The sequence below is a fragment of the Cyprinus carpio genome, chromosome A20 (genome assembly GCF_018340385.1).
Source record: "Cyprinus carpio isolate SPL01 chromosome A20, ASM1834038v1, whole genome shotgun sequence".
Lineage (NCBI taxonomy): Eukaryota > Metazoa > Chordata > Actinopteri > Cypriniformes > Cyprinidae > Cyprinus > Cyprinus carpio.
This window is the reverse complement of record NC_056591.1, coordinates 16,910,484-16,932,685: the sequence shown is the minus strand read 5'-3', so window position 1 is coordinate 16,932,685 and position 22,202 is coordinate 16,910,484. Positions and strand designations below refer to the sequence as shown.

Sequence of the window (22,202 nt, the reverse complement as noted above, 5' to 3'; positions counted from 1 at the left end):
TGATCAATCAAGCTGTCATACAGCACATGGAAAAACAAGTTTGACAACAGGAAAGAATTTTTTTTATGAATGTGAAAACATGACTTTGTACATTACATTTAAACCCAATTTAAATGCTGCCCACAGATCAGCACCTATTCATAATGTTCCTGTAATGTGTATTTTAACTGAAGAATACATTAATTACAGGTCAGCCTGATGGGGCATTTTTGTTGAACTATGCTGGTAAAGTGAAATATTGAACTATTACTACGTGACTAAATAAATGTTATAGCTACAAGCTCTTACAAAATCTAACACTTCCCATTTAAACTTGCCGGTTAAGTATATAGGTGTATGTACCTGTTTTGTGTTCGATGTGGATTTTTATATTGTTTAATTTATTTTACAGTATTACTTTTGATGATTGCATTCCATGTACGAATCTCAGGAAGAAAAAAAAAAAGAGTAGATATATATTTATATATTTTTTTGGCATCTAACAGCTGGTAAATATTAAAGCATCTGATAATTAATTGTTACTTAAAGACAGATGGAGTGACTCTTTTGGATACCAAAATTGAATGAAAATGCTAACATTACAAATTAACTGCACCTTTACTGGGAAAGCTCTCAAAATAAAAGTAATTTAACAGCAATTGTAGAACCTTTTCATGTGTGCTGTATCGAAATATTTCTTATATTTTCTTATGGTAACAAACGGTTATGTCTTATTTTATGGTAACTGGTATTTATATTTTATATTTTTAATTACTTCCTTTTTATGCCAGTTTAATATCCCAATAGCCTATTAATATTAGTTATTATATATATATATATATATAGATATATATATATATATATATATATATATATATATATATATATATACTATGGATTATAACAGTGTTTACTATAGATTTAAAACATGGTGTTTCGTAACAAGAACATCTCTAGAATTTTTCTCCTCGACTTCCTTGAACTGATTCATTTATTTCATTCACTGAAACTTGAAGCGCGTGACTGTTTTCCCTCCTCCAAAAGACGAGCAAATAGCGTTGAGTGTGAGCTGTAAAGGGGCATTTCATTTATTGAACCTACTTAAAGATCACGCCCGTTTTCTGAATGACTTGGTCAGTGGTATGAACAAGCCAGCAAGGTATAATCAAAGTCAGAAAAAACACCGGTTAAGGCTAGAAGGGATAAAGCTGCGGCTACTGGGCATGCGCACATCAATAAAATAACTCTATAATTATACTTTTTGATGCTTTGAATCGATTGAGTGAGTGATTTGTTATTCAAAGATCCACTCATAATACGTTTATTTGTCACCATCTACTGGTGTAACGATGCATAACGTGCATGAATCGTTTTGGTGAATGGATTCAGAAGTATCGAGTCACTAGGATGAATCAAAATCCCTACAAGAAATGGCAGGATATGGCAATTGTAAAATAGCGGTATAAAATCCTTTTCTGGACACTTGTTTGCAAAGCATCCTAAAGAAACTGTCCTTCCATATCAGTTTGAATAAACATGAAGGGGCTTCTATCACAAAAAGTGAAGCAACAGAATTTCTTATTTATAATTTAGATGTCCAAATATTTTCCGACTACACAGCTGTTTTTTCACGCGCAGGTAGGCCTACATTTGGTTGTTGAAGTGTCCTCAAATCTTAACGCTCAAAATGACTTACAGTCAGAAGGTAGCGCTTTTCCGATGTGCCAAATAGAGGTTTTAACGCCAGAGGTTTGAGTATTGACTTTATTACAGATACTATATGCTGCCTTGATACACGAGCGAGAAATAATATGAGATAAGTGTTACAGTAAATAAATGCTGCAACAGCCTGCTACACACAGTGCATATGTTTCTTAAATGCATATCATGCTGTTCTGATCTGGATGTTTTGCTGTTTACAGAGGTCAGTGCTGTCACTGAGGGCTGTGATCGGTCTCAAGAAATCTATTTCAGTGATATTTGTAAGGTTTTAAGGATATTTTGTGTGCGCTATTGCATAAAAAAATGTTGAGATGTGGGTTGAGATGTGATGGTGGTACTTGACATCTGGGTAGTTGACGTTTCAGCACTCAGCATTGTGACATGCTACAGTATACGTAATCTAATACTATTTTAAACCACATTTTTCTCATTTAAATTTTTGTATGTTATATATGCAGTTTTTATGGCCTGATACCACAGAATCATTTATATACAGAGATTAGGATCATTTTAATCTTTTTTTTCTTCTTTTTTTTCTTTTTAAAAGAAATAATGCATCTTGAATGTTAATGGAAAGTTAATTTGACATTTGTCATAAGCATACTTTTATTTGTCTGTCAAGATAAATATGTGTCCTGAAAATTTTGAGAAACTCTTTGTATGGATGAACTTTAGTATGCCAAGGTGTATTTCCCCAAGTTCAACAGAGGTAGGAGCCCTTGCTTCAGGAAACCCCCCAGCTGTGTTGGTTATGATAGGGCTTTGCTGTGAGCTCTTCATAAATCATCTTACTAGTAATAGTTTAGCTACATGATCATTTCCATGGCACACACACAATCTTGTCTTGTCTTAATCTTGCATGTTTTTGCCAAGTGTGTGTTTAAGGTACTATTTAGATTGGCTTGATCCGTCATCTAAGGTTTGTCCTGAAATAGGTCTCTGTGTTTGCAACAGTGTAGCCATGTGTGTTTGTGTTTAGCTGGGTATCAGAGCAGGGTCAAAGTGCAGTGTCCAGCTGGCCCTATCCACATAGGATAATTTCTATTTGTGTTCTATTTGTGCCAACACTGATAACCCGGACCTCACATGCACAAACAATGTACAATGTGGCCCCCTGGCATTTTTAAAAACAGTTTTCAGCAGCTTTTGAATAAGTGATATAAAAAAATGTCACTAAATGCAGAATGCCTGTACCATAATAAATAAGTGAGTCAATTTGTTGACTAGGATGTGTAAAGTAGGCCTGCTTGGACTGCTCTAATCACAATGGAGATTAATTTGTGAAATATGCTTGTGCTAACAATAGTACTCCAATATATGCAAAAAGGTGTTTATATGAATATGTTCAGTATGGGCCTTAAGTAAATGAATAAGCCTTTTTGTACATTCAATCAGAATCTCTGATTGCAACAATAGACTGTTAGGCTATTTATTTATATTTAGTATGGGCTGGCAGAGCACAGCTTGTCTTGGGCCTCCTCCCCTCTGTCACAGCGAATGAGAGATGCCTGCCTTAACCCCACTAACCTGGAAAATATTTCCCACCTTTTTCCATTAGTAGATTCTTCGCATTAGAGAATGAAAGGTGAACAGCACAAGACAAGACATTTAGTACTTACTTCAATCACCAATATGTGTAGCCACTATAATTATTTTAATGAAACACTAATTTAGACATTACATAATATTTATTAATATATGACATTCTTTAGGCAATCGTGTTGCTGTGACAACTGTACATGACTATAGCAAGAATCCCTGTTTCTTTGGTCCAAAAACACAATAAATTCATAAGCTTGAGGAAAATAGTAAATGCATTGAATATTAAGTCTAAGAAGTCTATGATGAGAAAGATAGCTGTATTACAAGACTTTACAAGTGTTTTTAGAAGATAATACTATTTTGAACTCTTCTACATTGCATTCCTCATGTCATCCAAAGCTAGGGAGAACACAGGACAGTAGGATACAAATAATGAGAATATTAAGTAACAAAACAATACAAAAGCACCCAGAATAAAAAAAAGTTCTGCAGTATTATAAAGTACAGTCACAGTTTACTATGAACAATACTGATAAATCTGGAGCTAAACCCTGAGATGCAATTGTATAAAAAACAGCTTACAAGCAAGGTCTGTCTTTCAATGAAGCATGCATAGAAACATATCACACCATTAACTGATAATGAACAAGTGTTTCCTTTGTCCACTGAAGCTAAAGCCAATGCTCTTGCTAATGCAGTCAGTGAAAGTAGGTAAATGGTGTTTAAAATCAAGATGCGGTCACATTTACTGATACTGGTGAAATCCAGTCATTTCAATAGGAATCCACGCAGATTTCACAACGGGTTCATGTTGGTCAAAGACTCTTGGTTTGAAAGTGACTTCTGTGTGAACTGTGCTTCATACATTGCTACACTATTGAAATAGACAATGGAACGTTTTGCCCCAAAATTTTGCTGAAATTTCACTAATGTGACTGCACCTTGAGAGTGTGTTAGTGGTTTCAGCTGAAATGCAAAAATGTAATACTTAGTGGTTTAAATAATGAGGTCCTGCCTTGCAAGCTATGTTAAAATTAACAGAATATATTTTCATAACAATTACAAAATGAAATTACATTCACAATCAACTATACCAATATTTTTTTTTATAGTTATCCAAACTTCACTCAAACTCGCTCACAGCCTCATCTATTCACAAATGCCTGTAACAACAAAATTAGTATCACACTTGTCAAAAACATTTGATGTCTCATTCAGACTTGTATATTGGAGTATGTACTGTTCACAGTCAGTCAAGGCACTTTCAGGAATCCTGTGTGAAAATGGATTTAAGCTTTGGTGCTTTTGTTCATCTCTAGCACATCCACTGCAGTGTTCTTTGTGTTGGGCTTGGAGCCCAGAGCTTCAGCTTCTTCCAAAGTCGAGGTGAGGGGCTGTCCCAGAGTCTCCGGAAGAAACAAGGTCAGGATCCCAATGATGAAGGCCAGAATTCCCACAATGAGCTACAGAATAATAGAGAGCAGCAGCTACTGTAGCACTGTTCAGTCCAGCAAATATATATCATGTTGTATCATGCTTCAGTTCTAGAGTTACACAATTGACCAAACATCACTACATTAATTGAGTGCTGTTACTGTACATACCTGTGGCAGATAGATCCAGATGTCAGCAAGGTAAACACAGAAAGGAGCCATCACACTTCCCACCCGACACATCATACTACCACTGCCTACAGCCAGAGACCTGTTGGACCAGATTTAGTGCCTGATATTAAATATGGTGTCTATGACCAGTTATCACTAGATGATCATCCTAAAATCAACTTCAGACATGCCCAGCAAAGAAACTGATGAAATAGATTGTTTATAGTGTGTTATAGTTGTTTACAGTGTGTATTGTGAGGAAAATTACAGATAAGCAGCCTAAAGTCTGGAATTCTCTACATGATTTTTGCAGTCTGGAAGCCAAGTGTTAATTGATGAATTTCTGAGCCAGTATATAGACTTTAGTCAGTCAGACTTGACAGATTTTCCAGAAAATCACATAGTGTATGATGGCCATAGACTCCAAATATTTTGGTTCAGACTATGAATGTATCCATTTGGAGAATATCAAACGTGTTTAATATTTTGAGCCAATTTTAGAACACATACTGTTTTCTTAGTAATCTGTTTCTTATCAAAATGTGTGTGTTTCTGCATGAGTTTGTTGTGTTCAGAGTTGAACATCTGGTAGTATGTGATCCTCAATCGTGTAAGTGTATGATGCCCAGTTTTTCTCTGTGACCATTTACAAAGTCGGCAAGTGTATGACACCTAGTATTATAAAATCTGTCCAGATTGTAAAATGTGTGTAGTGTATTCCAGCCTTCAGTGTGGATGGCTACATATAGTGCATTAGAATACCTGATAATTGTGGGGTAAAGCTCACAGGTGTACAAGTAAATCAGACCAAATGCAATGGCAATAGCAAATTTCCCTGTCATACTCAGGACTAAAGCCAATATCTCAATATCCTGAAACAAAGAGAGAAAAACACAGAGTGTAATTATATCAGCAATAATGTTTCAGTCATCAGTTGTTTGGAGAGGTTCCCAGTAGCAGGCCATAGTAGGGCTTCATTAAATTCGGGATCATACACAAGAGTAAACGTCCCCAAGTCCCCTTTGACCACCTCTCAGAAGCAGCCAGCTGCCATATGTAAAAACAGCCACTTAGATGACAGGTCTATTTATAGGTTTTTGGAGCAACGATGGCTGTACTCACACCACACTCGGCCATTTCAGTGTGTCAGGAGTGCAGTTATTAGTTCTGAGAGGTAATGCGATCCTGATGGAATATAAACCCACTAACACATTCTTCTTAGCCTTTGCTTTCAGTGACCTGCTGGTGACCAAGCCTGTTTGGAGAAATGTGCTCCATTTGTTTCAAAAATTACATCTGTTGATTTCAGAGTGCTGTTGCTCCTAATAAAGTATGTTGATATTCAGGCCAACAGCACAATTCTTATTATTTTAGACCATTTAATGAACAATAGGGTAATATTGAGTAACTTGATCAACCGATATCCATTGCGCATATCTGAGCAACACACAGTAGTGGCAGTAATTTGATTCAGTGACTCACTCATGAACTTGTTTTTGTTTTCCGAAAGAATCAGTGGCTGTGTCTGAATTTACATACTTCCCTACTATACAGTAGGTGATAAACAGTATATGAAAATAGTATGTCCAAATGCACAAAATCCATTAAAACGGTAGGCAAAAAGGACCCAGATTACCTACTTCTTTCAATAGACACTTTTCCATGAGGCCATGGGAGAGGGTTTGTGAATGGCATAAAAGGGACGCATCTGACATTGGTGGGTCTGGATTACATTCATACTACTTACTTTCATTCTATATAGAATCATTTTTCATTTTCTGGTTGTGAAGTAATTACTTATTCAAAAAAAAGTTCCTAAGTATAGGAAAGTATAGGAATGCGGATGCAGCCAGTGTTTGAAACAAAATGGTTGAGGGATTCAACAACTCACTTATAAAGACAGTCACTTGTCACCACCAGCAACATTTTGTTAAGTAGTTATTTTTTTCATACACAATTCTTGCAAATTCTTGCAATGATAAGGGTTAAAAGCAGTTAAAGGTATTGATTGTGATTCAGTTACTTGTAAGCACTGCATTTACCCGAAGTAGCATCTGAAACATTTTCGCCTTTTTAACCTTTCATCCAATAACAATTTAACAACCATGGTAAATTGACATAGTGGGCATGTGTCTACATGTATTACAATCAAGAAGCCAAGCAGACTATCTTACACCTGCAGATCTATAATTCAAGAGGCTGCCATGACACTGAGGAAACTGCCATTTATTTTAAGTTAAACTGAAATCTGGCACTGACCTTGAGGCAAAGTTGTCTAGTTGACACTTAACACCAACTATAGCACAGAGAGAGAAAAACATACACGACTACCGTGCCTCACATATTCAAACGATTTTTGCATGTAAAAATAATTCACATTGCCAGATGGTTGAACACAGGTCTTATAACACCAGCAATAACACCATATGCATATCTGCATTGAAGCAATCTGTAACATACAGCTTGCTATTAATTATTAAACTAAAGGGAGACAATTTGACAACACACAGTAAGGTTTTGGGCTTGTTGAGACCTGCACCACTGTGAATTCTCTGGCCAATCACAAGAAAAGGAACAACAATATTGTTTTTGACAGAAATGTATATCCTAAAGTAGCCTGAGTTAGTATTGTAATAAAGAAGTATTGTAATATCACAGTTCCTACTAGGAAGTCACATGAGGTTCAACTCCATCATGTCACTTGAGTGTGTCTAAGGACCAGAAAGTAGGAATTAAAATAAGGAACATAGAAATACAGGGATATCATCTACACAAGCTTTTTCACTGCATTGCCGTCCTCTAAATATAAGAGATAAAAACAAAATCTTGTTGCTATACCGACACATCTGCCAGTAATTTGTTGAAATAATTGCATGGGCACGTTCTTTGGTATATGAGGTGGGATGTGTATGCCGTGACTAGTTGCTTCATAAACATACTTGTGTGTAGGGGTGGGTGATATGACCAAAATCATAATCTTGATATAATTTTATTTCATGGTAACAATATATATCGTGGTATAGTTATTTTTGCTTTAAATAAGGTCTTTATGATATTAAAAAATTTGATACCATTGAAATTTCATTGTCATTCTTGTCACCAGTGTCAATATCACAAAAAACGAATACTAGCCTAAATTAAAAAAAAAAAAAAAAAAAAAAAAAAATACCTCAAGCTCTTTGAAGACAAGTAAACAGTCAGTGATTAAAAAAGAATAAAAAAAATTTCCAAGCAATAGGAAAAAAAAAACTACAATACTTTAGAACAAATAAATAAGAAATGCTACATACATTGTATCAGGGATGGATTATGACACAGCTGTGCCCTGGGCTTTGACCAATCAAAGGCCCCCCTCGGTTGAAATTTTGTTCCTTTTTCAATCAAAATTTTCCCCAACTTGTTAACTGTGTCATAAAATATCACAATTCTCAAATATTAGTAAATGCATTTTGCACCTTTATAGATCATGTTAGTTTATCTATAATGGGCTATGGGAAAAGTAGCCTAATATTAGTGTAATCTATTAACTAGCCTATGCATAAAACCCATATTTTAACTTGTACTAGATATGGGTGTCATGTCATAGAATATTTTTAATAGGACTGACTTTGTATTTAACGTAAATTTAATAAAAAAAAATTGTAAGTTATAACACTTTCATTGAACATAAAGAGAGCAAAGAATATTTGCATTATCAAAGAATATTCAAGCACTCTCAACAACTCCCATTTTAATCACTGAAGCTGTTTATACTGTGAAATGAATATTTTACTTACATCGTACACACATCTGCCCTTTGTTTATGATGAGATAATTCGTCAGAGAGCAGCGTTCAGTCAGCGAGCGGCGCACTGAACAAAACACGGGCTTTTCAGCGATGACTCATCTGAATGCCTCTGATTGGCCATTGCATTCATAAGCTCAACAGAATCCTGTGTGATTGGTTATAATGTGCAGCACTGTAAAATCACGTCTGGCTCAGCGCCAGCTAATGCACGAATGCAGATTTGAATTTGGCAGCTGATGCTGTGCCACACTGAACGTTCTAATCGTATCAAATATATAAAAAATATTATTCAGCCATTTTTGGTATTTTGGAAGCTGCTGCATTCAAAATCCACTTTGCTTAAAATCCTGAGGGGACATGGTTGAAATCACATTCCTGGAAGAGCAGTATTTTGTTGCCCCCTTCCCCCCCCCCCCCCCCCCAGGTGCGTTAATCCGTCCCTGCATTGTATAAAGTAATCAAATATATAAAACACTGCATATTCTTCACTGTGTACATTAAATATATATTTCTTCTTCTAAAGTTACAAAAGTGATTTAGTCAAGAGTAGTGAGAGATTTTCTCTCTTTTGTTTTTTGATTAACATGAATGACAGACAGCAGGAATATTTAACTGCTGTCACTTTAAGAGCTGCCAGGTACTGTTACACATGTGTTTTCTTTCTCAGCTGTTTGATTTCACATAAGACCTAAATTACTGTGTTTATGAGGATACTTGCAAACACGGGCATTTTGACACATACAAGTGTGTGTATCAGAGGCGTGTCTGGTGGCCAGGGGTGGCACCGGCCCCCCCTGAAATTTGGCTGGCCACCCCAGGTGCCCCCCCACCAGATGTCTTGCGATAGACTTGTTTTTAGTAAATCTCTAACTGCATCTGGCAGTGGCGGATCCTGGCATATGTGTAGCTGCCTAGGACCGCTTTCTTCTCCTCATTATACTTAATTTTAGGCTGTTTCTATAGCGTAATATTTGACAGATATCGAGAGCGCATAATGTTACGTGACCCATGTAATTCGCGAGCACGAATCTCCACTCGCAAGTGGATTTCCTTCACTCACACAAAACTGGATGTGTGCTTTTAAATATACATTGTTCTTTTATGAATTGGCTCTGCTTTTGCTCAGAGATTACGTGTATGCTCAAACGTTCTTGCATCACTGAAGCGTAGAAGCGCTTTTTTTTCTAATTCAGATGAGGAGTAGGCTTATCTCATTAAATGGAAGCAAGCTGATTATAGTCAGCCTTCACTAGTTATTTATTTATTAATAGCCTACTTATTTTAGTTAAGTGCTTAACTTATAAATATGCATTTATTCAATTGTTTTATTAAGTGCATTTGTATTTTGTTGTTTTTGTATATAGTTTTGCAATAAAAGAGTATTAACCAGGTTCCAGAAATAATCACTGAGGGTGCTTCTAAAATTAGCGAGGGTGCTCTACCCAACAAACATGAGACGTCTATACGACGTGCAGATCAAGTCTAAATTGCGTAGGTCGGTCTGGACCATATCTGGACGTCTACTCGACGTGCAAATCCGGTTCATATCTGGACGTCAAACTACAACGTCCCTTGGACGTCGATATGAGGTTCAAAATTTGACCGTCGGGCTAAGGATTTTCTTGGACGTCTTTACAATGTGCAGAACAGGTTCAGAAAATCGACATAACTTTTTTTTTATATACATATAAACACAACAAAGCAATCCGTTTGATTTCTGATTTAAATATCACATGTACCCTATATAGTATTCTGAAACATTTAGGTATTAAAATGATGTAATATATAAATGTTTAAAAACATTAAACATTTATATATATAATTACATAATGTGACCATATAAAATCTTACATGGATTTATTTATGGTATGGTTTGTGGTATTTTTCACTGGAGCATTGACAGAAACAGCAATTTACATCTGTATTAGATCTATAAATTAAATATAGTTAATTAAAGTTATAGTCTTAATGCCCATTTTCACATATTTTCTCCCGTCTATTGCTTTGGTCATCATTGTGTCAATCACTGCTACTTCGAGAGTGAATCCCACATAAATATGCAGATGTCATTCCCGAAACTTTGCAAAGTGTGTGGCTGAAAAACAAAGTTCTACATTTTAAATGGATCATAGACTAGAAAGCTTGCAAAGAGTGTTCATTACCACTAAAAAAGCTGCCACTCTTTGTTTAGTGAGTGTATACACGATCATCGTGCCGCAAACCAAAACACCCCCCCTCCTTTTCCTTTTCAAACCCCCCAGGCCCCCCACCACCCCCCCACCCTCTTTTCAGCCAGTGCCCCAGACTGGCCACCCCATTTAAAATGCTCTAGACACGCCCCTGGTGTGTATTTAACTGTTCTATAAAGCAGCAAAAATAATACAAATAAAAATCACTTGTTTTTAAACCCCAGTGCTTAAAAACGTGTGCAAATGATACGTTTTCGTGAACACGTACCACAGTAATGTCACGTGAGTGTGTAACCGTGATAGAGACAATCGTCCAAAATCTCTACCGGTTAATCGTGTTTGCCAATATATCGCCCACCCCTACTTGTGTCTTCAAAACTTGATCCAGAAGATAAATACGGATTACATAAAATTTTGTAAATGTATTACTGTTGTTTAAAGCACTAAAGGAGAAGAGTAAAAGGGTTGAGAAAGCGTGTGCAAAAAGTTTATTTAAAAAAAAAAAAAAAACGACCGATAGAATCTGATGCAAACAGCTGCCCAGTTACCATGTGAAAAGCAAACATGTACACAAACACGTCTACTCTTGCCAAGGTTAATCATTCATTTTAATAATCACTTAGTTCCTCCCAGAGGTAATGATAATGAAGCAACTTGTTGCATATTGATTCTAGACCTGTCAAGCTGACTTAAATTTACAAGTTTGCCCAGATTAATATTTTCCACAATTTGTTAAGAATTTGAAAGGATAGTTTTTAAATTATATGAAACTAAATACAATGCCAATTTTTGCTTCATTCCCTATGTATAAGAGGCTGAGAATTAGTTTTGTTTGGATTTCTAAATAGCAAATATATTTAACTGTGTGTGTGTGTGTGTGTGTGTGTGTGTGTGTGTGTGTGTGTGTGTGTGTGTGTGTGTGTGTGTGTGTTTTAAAAAGTGCAACTATCTTTAAAGTTGCCATGGAATTAAAATTCACTCTATCTGTTTTGTAAATACATGTTATTGGTCAATTTGCAAAAATACGTCTATTGAATTTTTAAAAATGTGTTATTTAATCAAAATTTTATATACTTCTCTCTGGTGATGTTTGCAGGACTTCTCCAATCATATATATATATATATATCTTACATGGATTCACACAGACATGATCTCATACCTGGGGCACCACAATAATGAGCATGCAAGCTACTCCACCAAGCAGCAAAGCCGGGGCACATGTCTTCTTTCTGCCAACCCGATCCATTGCAAAGCAGCCAATTAAGTACGATGGAACCTCAACAGCACCTAATAACAGTCAAATAAAGTATATTTAGCTAAAAGGGTTACTCCACCCCAAAATGAAAATTTTGACATTAATCACTTACCCCCCAATTGAAGATATTTTGGATGAAAACCGGGAGGCTTGTGACTGTCCCATTGACTGCCAAGTAAATTACACTGTCAAGGTCCAGAAAACTATGAAAAGCATCATCAGAATAGTCCATCTGCCATCAGTGGTTCAACCGTAACATTATGAAGCAACAAGAATACTTTTTGTACGCAAAGAAAACAAAATTACCGACTTTATTCAACAGTTCGTCTCCTCTGTGTCTCTCCACATCACCGTAGCACCATTTTGGAGAATATCTGCTGAATGCAAACTGCGTACGCTATTCTGTGTCAAGCCACGACACAAGGATACGTTTTCTACGTGCATTTATGCTTTAATTTGAAAAAAAAAGTCATTATTTTTGTTTTCTTCGCGTACAAAAAGTATTCTGGTCACTTCATAACGTTACGGTTGAATCACTGATGGCAGATGGACTATTCTGACGATGTCTTTCATACTTTTCTGGACCTTGACAGTGTAACTTACTTGGCAGTCTATGGGACAGTCACAGGCCTTCCAGTTTTCATCCAAAATATCTTAAATTGTGCTCCGAAGACGAACGAAGCTTTTACAGGTTTGGAACGACATGGAGGTAAGTGATTAATGATAAAATTTTCATTTTGGGGTGGAGTATCCCTTTAAGTGTCGCTAACTTCTATACTACTGAAACTAAACTGCATGTAGCACAGCAGAAATTCAATTTCAAATTCCAGCAATCCAATACATAAGGCATCATACTAGATGTGTTTGCATGCTTTTGTATCTCTTACACTATTTTCATTCAACTTAATTTTGCTTTATATGAATAGTTCACCCCAAAATTTAAATTATTTAATTATTATTATTTATTTATTTTTTACAATTAAAGATTTCAGTTTTTTAAAGACAAGTGCACAAGCTACACTTATGATACTTTTATAATGCATTTCCATCATGCTCGCAAGTTACACTCTCCATTCATTATAAATGCATGGAAAAAACAAACAAATGCAGGGAAAGTTCATTATTCCAAATTAAATGATAAAAAATGTATATTCTTTTAAATGGAAAAAAGTCATTCCAATTTGGAACAACTTGAATGAACAATGACAGATTTTTGGGGGAGAGGAGGTGAACTGTTCCATTTAAAGCGTCAAAACTTTCTTGAGAATAAATTCTATTACATACAAACATACACACATCAGTCCATTACCAGCCAGGAAGAGATTGATATACTGGTTTCCTCCGAGGTTGACAGACCCCAAGCTGAAGACATAGTATCCCAAGCTTCCGATGAACCAGATAGCCCAACAGGTGGCGCTGCGACCGGCCATTTTCAAGCTTCCAAACATGTCCAGGATGCTTAGCCTCTTCTCAACTTCTACTGCTCTTCCATCCTCCTGGTTATTGTCGTTCAACAGTGCTCCATCACATTCATCCTTTAGCTCTGACACCTGAAGTCAGCGATATATATTTAAAGAATACAAAAGCTGTTAACAAGACCACTTTTTCCGATATCCATTACTTAACACAATTGTTCTTATCTTTCAAATAATCACTTAGAATATTATAATAAAATGTTTACAATAACTCACAGCATTACATGCTGATCCAAGTTTTGCAATTATTGTGTGTGAAAAATATGTTATACTACTATCCTTGAAAATATTTGCCACAGATTTTTGGCAGAAATTGCTTTGTGACAATTATTTTTCTTTGTGTTTTGAAATGTTTTTTTTTTTATTTTCCTTTCAATTTATGGTAACTCTATATTTTTGCATTTCACTTTTCTTTCCATTTCCTTATTTGGGTGTGTAGTAAAGCAGTTTCATCATTCTAAGTATGGAACCAGTATCTCTTAATCTGAGGTAATGGTAGGATGGAATATTCTGAAAAAAAGTTACTGAAAAGGGTATAATTCATGGCAGGAACAGAATTCCTGTCAGTGAGAATCTACCTTAAGGGTAGGTGGCAGGCCATTGAAGTAAGCCATAGTGTCCAGCAGCTCCTGGGCCTCCTTGTACCGTCCTTTAGCCATGAGGTAGAAGGGTGTTTCTGGAAACTTCCAGCAGTAGAGCAAGAATGGAGAGGTACTGAGGGTGAGGATGATCTGGTAGATCCACCAGACGCGAACAAGGTACCCCACTAGAGCCACGACCATGATGCCCACAGCAAAGGCTGCGTGCACATGCATAGAGGTCCATGTGCGCACCTTAATTCCTGTAAACTCTGTCACATACACAAAGACTACAACCAGATACCCGCTCGACACCTGCCAACACACACACACACACACACACACACACACACACACACACACACACACACACACACAGAAAGAGAAAGGGGTTAGTAGAAATAAACAATGAATTAAATGAGTGAACAGACTGTATCAGATGGAAGCAGTGAGGATGGCAATGAATGATTTGCTTTACTGACCATTCCCCTGGGATGTTCTTTAAGTTATTTGATCAAACATTGTGGTCAAGCACTTTAGCATTCCACCCCCTTTTGGCAATCATGATTCAGGCACAGCTAATCAGTATTTCTGTTTTGGCACAGCCAATAATCAGCAATTATGAATCAATAATCTGGCATCTTTATCATTATACCAGAATTTTTTTTCATTTATTTCTGAATTGAGTAACTAAGTAAATAAGAGACTGATTTTTTTTTTTTAACTGGGTGGAAGTTGTTATTTCTGATATTTAACTACAATTTCCAATTATAATGATAATAATGAATTTAAATGATTTTTGAAGTGTTAAATTGTTTTGTTGTAGGCTATTTTAATTTGTTTAAGTTCTAGCCAGTTTTCACCACATTTTTATTCTTTCAGCTGTAGAAGTCTGAAGCTTTGATTTGAAACAAAAATGCAACAGCTAAAGAAGTAAAAGATGTGGGCTAAGTAAAACAACTGAGAAAGACAGGGATGTTTAATTAAACAGCTTTAAATAGCTACATCACCAACCCTCAGACTGTAACTTATGAAAAGTATTTACTTGAGACACATACAGCCTAATTATGTATGTGCATGCATGAATGTAAATATTCAGAATATGGACCAGTCCACTTACCATTGCAAGAAGGAAACGTATCAACACAAAGAGGTAGTAGTTCCCTGTGAATGCAACAGTGACCCCAAAAAGAAACTGGCACAAGCTGGTAGCCATCAAAATGGGACGCCTGCCAATTCTGAAAAAAAAAAAAAAAAAAAATATATATATATATATATTGTAAATGTTTTAAATTAACTACAGAAAAATGTTTGTAGTTATAGACAAATAGCTTTATATAAACCTTTGGGTTATATTAATTTCAATGGAAGCATAAAAAGAGACTGGTTGTACCATTCAGTCAGTTGCCCGTTCATGGTAGAAAGAGTCAACATTTACAATTCGATATTTATGTGTGAACAGCTGTTTAAGGACAAACAGGCTAAATGTATTATCAAAGCAAACCAATGGCATGTTTTTGCATGCAAATGTCTCATTTATGTACACCAGCATGACTTCACCTTTGACCATTCCACATTTGGTTCTGTTTCTGTGCATTCATTTAATCACTGAATAAGTTATAAGGATACACATTCGCAGAACAAAATAATACTCCTCTACTGTTGTACAACCATGACCAATCTGATGATGAACATGAACAAATACACAGTAGTAGCTCCAGTTCTCTGTTGTCTAGTATTGAAATGAACAGTGATTCTGTCTTCATGAAATGTGAACCTGTGATATCCTGTTTATGTGCAGCCATGCAGTGTCTGCAATGCATATCTCACATCCTGTGCAGTTCTCTCAGTGCTCTTAGTTTTCTTATTGCAAAATCAAATATTTGCCAAATGTAAACCATTTTGCCATATTAAATGTTCAGGTATAATGTGGATACAGTGCACCTGTCTTGTCACACTCCATAATCATGATTTATGCGCACTGTTCTGTCAACAGCTACTGTGTAATAATACATTGACAATCCATTTCTGGACCTAACAACTGGATAAATGCCCTTAATTAGTTGCCAAGTAATTTTTTTCTTTTTTTTTTCTTTCTTTTTTCTAAATAACTGTTCAATCCTGTTTGTGCTTACCATATGTTCTTGTAAGCCTATTTCAACCCCTAGGGTAACTTTTATTCACATTTAACCATATTAAACTATTACATTTTCAGTAATGAAAGTATCTGATCTTTTTGTTCATTGATTTCTCTGAATACATTTGAGATGTGCAATTAAGTGGTTGCTGTGTAAACAAATGCAACACAAATAACTTACCTGTCTGCGACGTCCCCAAACACCAATGCTCCAATCAAAACTCCCAGCATAAAAGTTGGCTGTGTAAGCTTGGCCAGCCATTCCTTCTCACACACCAGGTCCCAGTCTGTTACGATGCTCTGCTCAACCTCGCTGTGATCATAGACAAAGCCACCACATGACTCTACAGTCTTGTTCCCAAAAAACTCATATTGAAAATTGATGGCATCAAGTCGCAGCATTTTTAAACAAGGACTAAGTTCCCACTGGTCTCCTCCAGCTGTCCGTACAACCACTGGTCCATCACCTGGCCTGTAGTAAGTCCATACATCTGCCAGCGACGTTAAAGAGTGATTTCTATATAGAACATCTGTGATATTTGAAGGAGCGTCACAAAGAAATTTAGGGGTTTCAACTAAGAAAACAGAGGCCAGGTAATGTATTCCACAGGAGATGGCCTGGAAAATAGCAGCAAAGTAAAGACATGCCTGAAACCTGAAGGGAAAGAAGGATCAAATGGAAGTTAATTCATCAAATGACGTCAATTTTTAAATAAACTATTCACTGATGTCTATAAAGCAGGACAAACAACTGTAAGCTGAAGGACAAATAGCCTATTTTGCAAATATTGACATGGAATGTCAATTAATTTTACAGTAAAACCACAGTTGAGGTTTCCAGAATTTGGATTATCCTGTTTAACACAGGCTACTGTACAAGATTTTTCATAAAATTATATTTCCTTCTCCGTAAATTATAAGACAATGAATTTTTTTCTTCTAAAACATTTTTTCTTTTAGCTTAGGAAGGTCTTTTAAAATAAAATATCCGATATAGTGAGGTAACCTACAGTTTTTGTTAACTTAAAAATAATAACTTTTATACATTGTACAGGATTGGGTATTCTTTTACGTCATTCTGATAACAAGAGCTCACGCGAGCTCGGCTACGTGTATTTATTAAAGGCCACCAATATAATGAAAAGTGGGCATCGTTCATGTGATAACGATGATATGGAGCAAATTTGAACAGTTTTGACATGACTGCCATAAAACACTTCTCAGGAACAAATAGGTAGGCTACCTTTTAAAGTGTCCAAGTTCGTCGAATAGTCGCTCGACGCCGGTGGTCATTTTCAGCTCGTGCAGGATCCGCAGGGGTGTGAAAGGGCTCTTAGGTGACACTTGTACATTTGTACATGTTTGCTATCATAGCTCATAGTAGTAGGAGGGGCGGTTTCGGTTGGGAACTTTCCACTCCAAGGCAAGCAACGATTATAATAAAAAAGTTTGGGTAACGTTTGGTAATGCGACACCCAGAAGAGTCCGGATCCGTCCGTGCCATGAACAGCTGAAATTAGATCATATTCATCTTCGTATGCTTCAAGTGTGCCTGTTTGGTTTTGCTTCTATACGTAACTCTGGTCAGGTTATCCAGAGTTTAAATAGTTGACAAGATACTTCGTGGAGCCCCCTGGAAATATCCTCATAATGTGAGATGGGTATTCATTCAATGAGTGCGTTTTCCATAATTCAGTCAATATCAGCCTATCATCCTTTATAAATCAATCATATAGAAGATCGGGGCTAGATGTCATATGGGAAATCAAAATGGTTTTATCCCACTAAATGTGTTTTGAGTCGAGCGTAATTCCACAAATGTGTTTTTTTTCTAGCAGGGTTTTTTTTTTTTTTTTTTTTTAGGGTATTGTATTTTGTTTAAAATAAGTATATTAGTATAACTTTGTGAATTCTCCTTCAAACTTACATAAGTTTCATCATATTTTTGTAATAGCTGTTAGTTGAACGATGAATATAACAATGGAAGCGTCAGCGCAAGTTCTACTAGGAAGACTTAATGCCACGTCACATTACAGTTAGATCTAGCCAATCGGCACTTAACACGAGGAATATAAAAGCCCTCTACTCTTCATTGTGTTTGCAGATACTGCCGCGAAGTTTTTCCCTCAAACTGTCGCTTGACTTATTGCCTGGCTTTCCCCGGGTTACTTGCATATAGTTAAGTTCGTCTCCTGCAAACTATTGCGAGTTTGACATTCCTCTCAAAATGCACATTACATAGTTGGCTTTGCTTTGGTGTCGCGGTAAATGTTTTGGTCGTTTTGTAGTGTTGGATGATACACAGGCTTCAGAGTTTTCTCGGCAGAGAAGGTGAAACATTGGCGGAGTTCTGAGAGCTTCCCAGTGTTGCCAGGTTTTTTCCAGGCGCTAAATATCACATCATTTGGGGTCGCTTCAACTCGCGGACATGTAAAGCAACCCGCAGCAACAGTGTTAAAATAGCCCAATTCCGCGGAAAAATCGCGGACGTGGCAACGCCGTTGCTTTCCGAGCTGTCGCGTCGGCGCTGCTTGGGTCTCAATCAACAAAATATTAAATCTGTACGCTCACGTGAACCTGCACGCATGAAATCTCTCTGGGCCTGCAGCTGGAAACAAGGCTGTCGGTCTCCTTCGGCATCTCGCTTTCATCACTTCATCAGCCTACACCTTTATAAGTATCATTTTTGTTTTATGCACTTGTGGCGCTTGGGCATCTCTGCAAGGTTATTTACTCAAACGTTTAAGATAAAGCGCTTGGTGTTGCATGATTGTTTATCTAGCAGACTAGCACTGCATGATCAAGATGTTAATCAAACTAATACATTCAATGTTTGGAACAACATTGTTTTCTTGCATGCTCAAACACTAAAGTGTTCCCAATACACAATATATTGACTAACTAAGCATTTTATCATACTTTCGTCCAATCCGTATTCTTTTACTATTCTCAGGACGTATTTAAGGCGATTAGCTCCAGCTTAGCTATGTGGCATTAGTTTGCTCTGATAAATAACTAGCTGGCAGTCTTTCTGTGTGGTGAGCTTTAAAGTATTCCATCTTGGAACTTGCACTTCTTAAGGCCTTTCTATAGTCTGCTGTTTTTATGTACTTCCTATCTATAAATGACATCCTCTCCGGATTTCCTCCCAAAACTTAGTCAAAGTTTGGACCTGGAGGTAGGGTAACCACCTGCTAATAAGCCCAAGGGGGGACAAGGGGAATGTTTCTGAGGGACAATGTGGGACACTGCCTGGTGGGGCGGTGCCCCCTCCCCACGGGCAGACTCACTGATAGTGGTTTACCCATTTCTAGCACATACCACTTTACATTGTATATTAATAATGCCCTATTCCCCTAAACATGTGTAATTGCTGATGTATGCTCATGAGTAGGCCAACCAATGTGTATTTTTTTCTCTAAATAAAGATTCATAATATTTTGAACATTCAATGAATTGACAGATGCACTTCCACTTACGATTTACTTTAGCTATTTAATTTTATTTATTTTTCATTACAATTTATTCACTTTAAATAAATTATAATAAAAAATTATAGGATTAACAGGAATTGTAGTTGCTCAACACCACAGGAACAGTTAAAAAAAAGTCTTAACTCACAACTCCAGAGGTTCACGGAACGAGAAGGGGGAGGAAGGATGGTGAACTTGCATGTTAGTAAAGGCAGGTGCAGGAAAAAAAAAACTGTTCAGTGTTCTAGGGACACCTTTAGGACAGAGGAGTACAAACCCATCACCATCACAAGGTGACAACAATACAAAAAGGTGCCAAGATAAAATCCTATGCAAAACAATGACATATTTTGACCTAAAAGGCTACTGTTTCCTAAAAGTGACATATTTGCACCTCTGTAGAACTTTATCTTAGACAAATGGTGTCTTACATAACTAGGTTTCTTACCTTCAGGTTTCTACTTGAACTTATATTTCTTGTTGGAGCGTACAGCATTGAGGAAAACCTTCTCTTTCACTACATAAGTGTCTGTGTCGTTTGACATCGTATTCCCCTCCATGTCCGATTGAGAAGGACGTTTTGCTAAGGTCACAAAAAGCCCTCTCGGTATCCCCTTCAACACCTTTCAGCCACAAATATTCATTTTCCCAGTCTTTCTTGTACCCACACCTTCTCTTTTTAATTGATGATGGCAGTGCCTCAGACTCAGTCTCTTTCTCCATTTTTCGAATTGGAAAGCGCGCATCTAAATGTTCCTTCCCAGTGTGTCTGGTATGCACTTGCGTGCTCTGTCATGACAACAACGAAAAAGTTGACAACAACCTAGTCAGCAGTTCAACTGAGGGGTGGGTGTGGCAACGGTAGCGTGCTGAACTGTCCAGTAATGTTCGTTTGGCTGCCTGGGGCTCGAGGATATAGAGCGACCAACTTTTTTTTTTTTAACAAGCATTATGCGTGACACGGTCTCAATTTGCGGGACGCATGAATTGGGCTTCAAACGCTGTGTGCGCACGCGCTACGCGGGATGGGTGGTCACCCTACCTGGAGGTTATAATTACTACTATTCTGTTAATTTAGTTTGTGCTCTGTGACTTTAATGTCCTGGACAGTGCATGCTCACTCATAACATCTGCTTTTAAAGTTATACAAAAATCTTTGTGTAAGGGATTTCTTTATGCTTTTACAGGATTCAATAGCTACTTAAGTTTAATTGGCTATTAAGGCATCATTGTTAAATGTAATGCATTCTTATCCTTCTGCAAGGGTACACTCATCGCGTTCCCATGGTTTAATGGAGTCTATCAAGCTTTGTGGGAATTCCATGGCTGCAGATGCAGAGAACCATGGCTCTCACCTCATCTTTACACAGGTCACTCTTTGGACTGGCGCTATTATGAATGCAGGCTCTATCAAGCTGATGTATATGGTCATCTTCCATTTGAGTTCTAGGTAAGATTCGGCTCATCTTTAAAGTCCACGTGAACCGGAAGTCTCTGCTGACTTTATTTCAGTGTGGTGACGTATTTCCAGCTGAAATGGGATATTGAATAGAGGGGATGGTTTTTGTTTGCGCTCCTGGTCTCTGTCTTTCACTCATCGCGAACTAACGGCTGGAGGGGTGTGTTTAAGGATATTCTGCCCAAGCAGTCAAACTGACGTCATTAGAAAAGGAATGCCCTTCCAGAGCGGAAGTAAATGTTCAGATTTTGATTAAGGATTACAAAGACCATTTTTTTTTTTTTTTTTTTTCAAAGATTATTTTTCTTTTCAGCGGATTAACTTGCACAGATTGTTTACATCAATACTAGCCATGTGCGCTAGTAAAGTCAATTTTGATTTCACGCGGACTTTAAGTTATAATCGAGGCTTGTTTGGTCTTACCTGGCTGTTGCTGCCTTCACATTACACGGACTGTTGTGGCACTTTGCATAACTCTGCTATGGTGGTCATCAGGTACGTTTTTGTCCATTACTGCTTATGAAGTTTGGCCTATCATGGCCTTCACATGTCACAGCCTATCGGGGACTTCGCTTAACATTAAGTATCTCTTTTTATGGTCATGCTGATCTGGCACATTTTCTATTTTTGGGGGGGATAGGTTTCCTCTGCAGGTTCTGGCAGTTAGATGGAGTTTTATCAAGCGTGCGCAGGTGTCTAGCCTAAAGAATTATGTATCTGTGTATATGCTCTTAAGTCGCTGCTAGAACCCTAATTCTGCCTCTATCAATTAACCTAAATTAATGACCTTTCTTACTCAATGCGGTGGTTTAGAATTCCTGTAATCAAGCTGCTATGTACATGATCGTCCTCATCGGATGTCGTCAAGATCAGACTCTAAACTATTTCACATAATGCTCAAGGTACAGTATAATACTCTTAGCAAACTACTGGTGGTGATCACTTCTCACATGCTCCCCATGTCCAGTTTATCATGGTTTTTCACATACAATGGCCTATCG

The 22,202-nt window shown here is 37.1% G+C and overlaps 1 protein-coding gene across 1 annotated transcript; it reads right to left on the bottom strand.

The window, feature by feature from the left end:
* Positions 1–3,332: 3,332 nt before the first annotated feature.
* Positions 3,333–18,088, bottom strand: LOC109112885 (solute carrier family 22 member 16-like). The gene is made up of 9 exons (XM_019125776.2): positions 17,513–18,088; positions 16,451–16,924; positions 15,253–15,370; positions 14,133–14,447; positions 13,389–13,629; positions 11,984–12,111; positions 5,610–5,719; positions 4,848–4,947; positions 3,333–4,706 (listed from the first exon to the last, which is right to left on the bottom strand). The coding sequence occupies exons 1-9, from the start codon at positions 17,560–17,562 to the stop codon at positions 4,533–4,535; spliced, it is 1,710 nt and encodes a 569-aa protein (XP_018981321.2). The 5' UTR covers positions 17,563–18,088; the 3' UTR covers positions 3,333–4,532.
* Positions 18,089–22,202: the final 4,114 nt, after the last annotated feature.

Bases quoted from the DNA above. Each gene is read 5' to 3' on its own strand.
- LOC109112885 (XM_019125776.2), bottom strand. From the start codon at position 17,562: ATGACCACCGGCGTCGAGCGACTATTCGACGAACTTGGACACTTTAAA. The intron at 14,448-15,252 runs GTAAGTGGACTG...GTGTGTTGGCAG, and splicing joins TACGTTTCCTTCTTGCAATG to GTGTCGAGCGGGTATCTGGT. The intron at 4,707-4,847 runs GTATGTACAGTA...ATTATTCTGTAG, and splicing joins TCTGGATCTATCTGCCACAG to CTCATTGTGGGAATTCTGGC.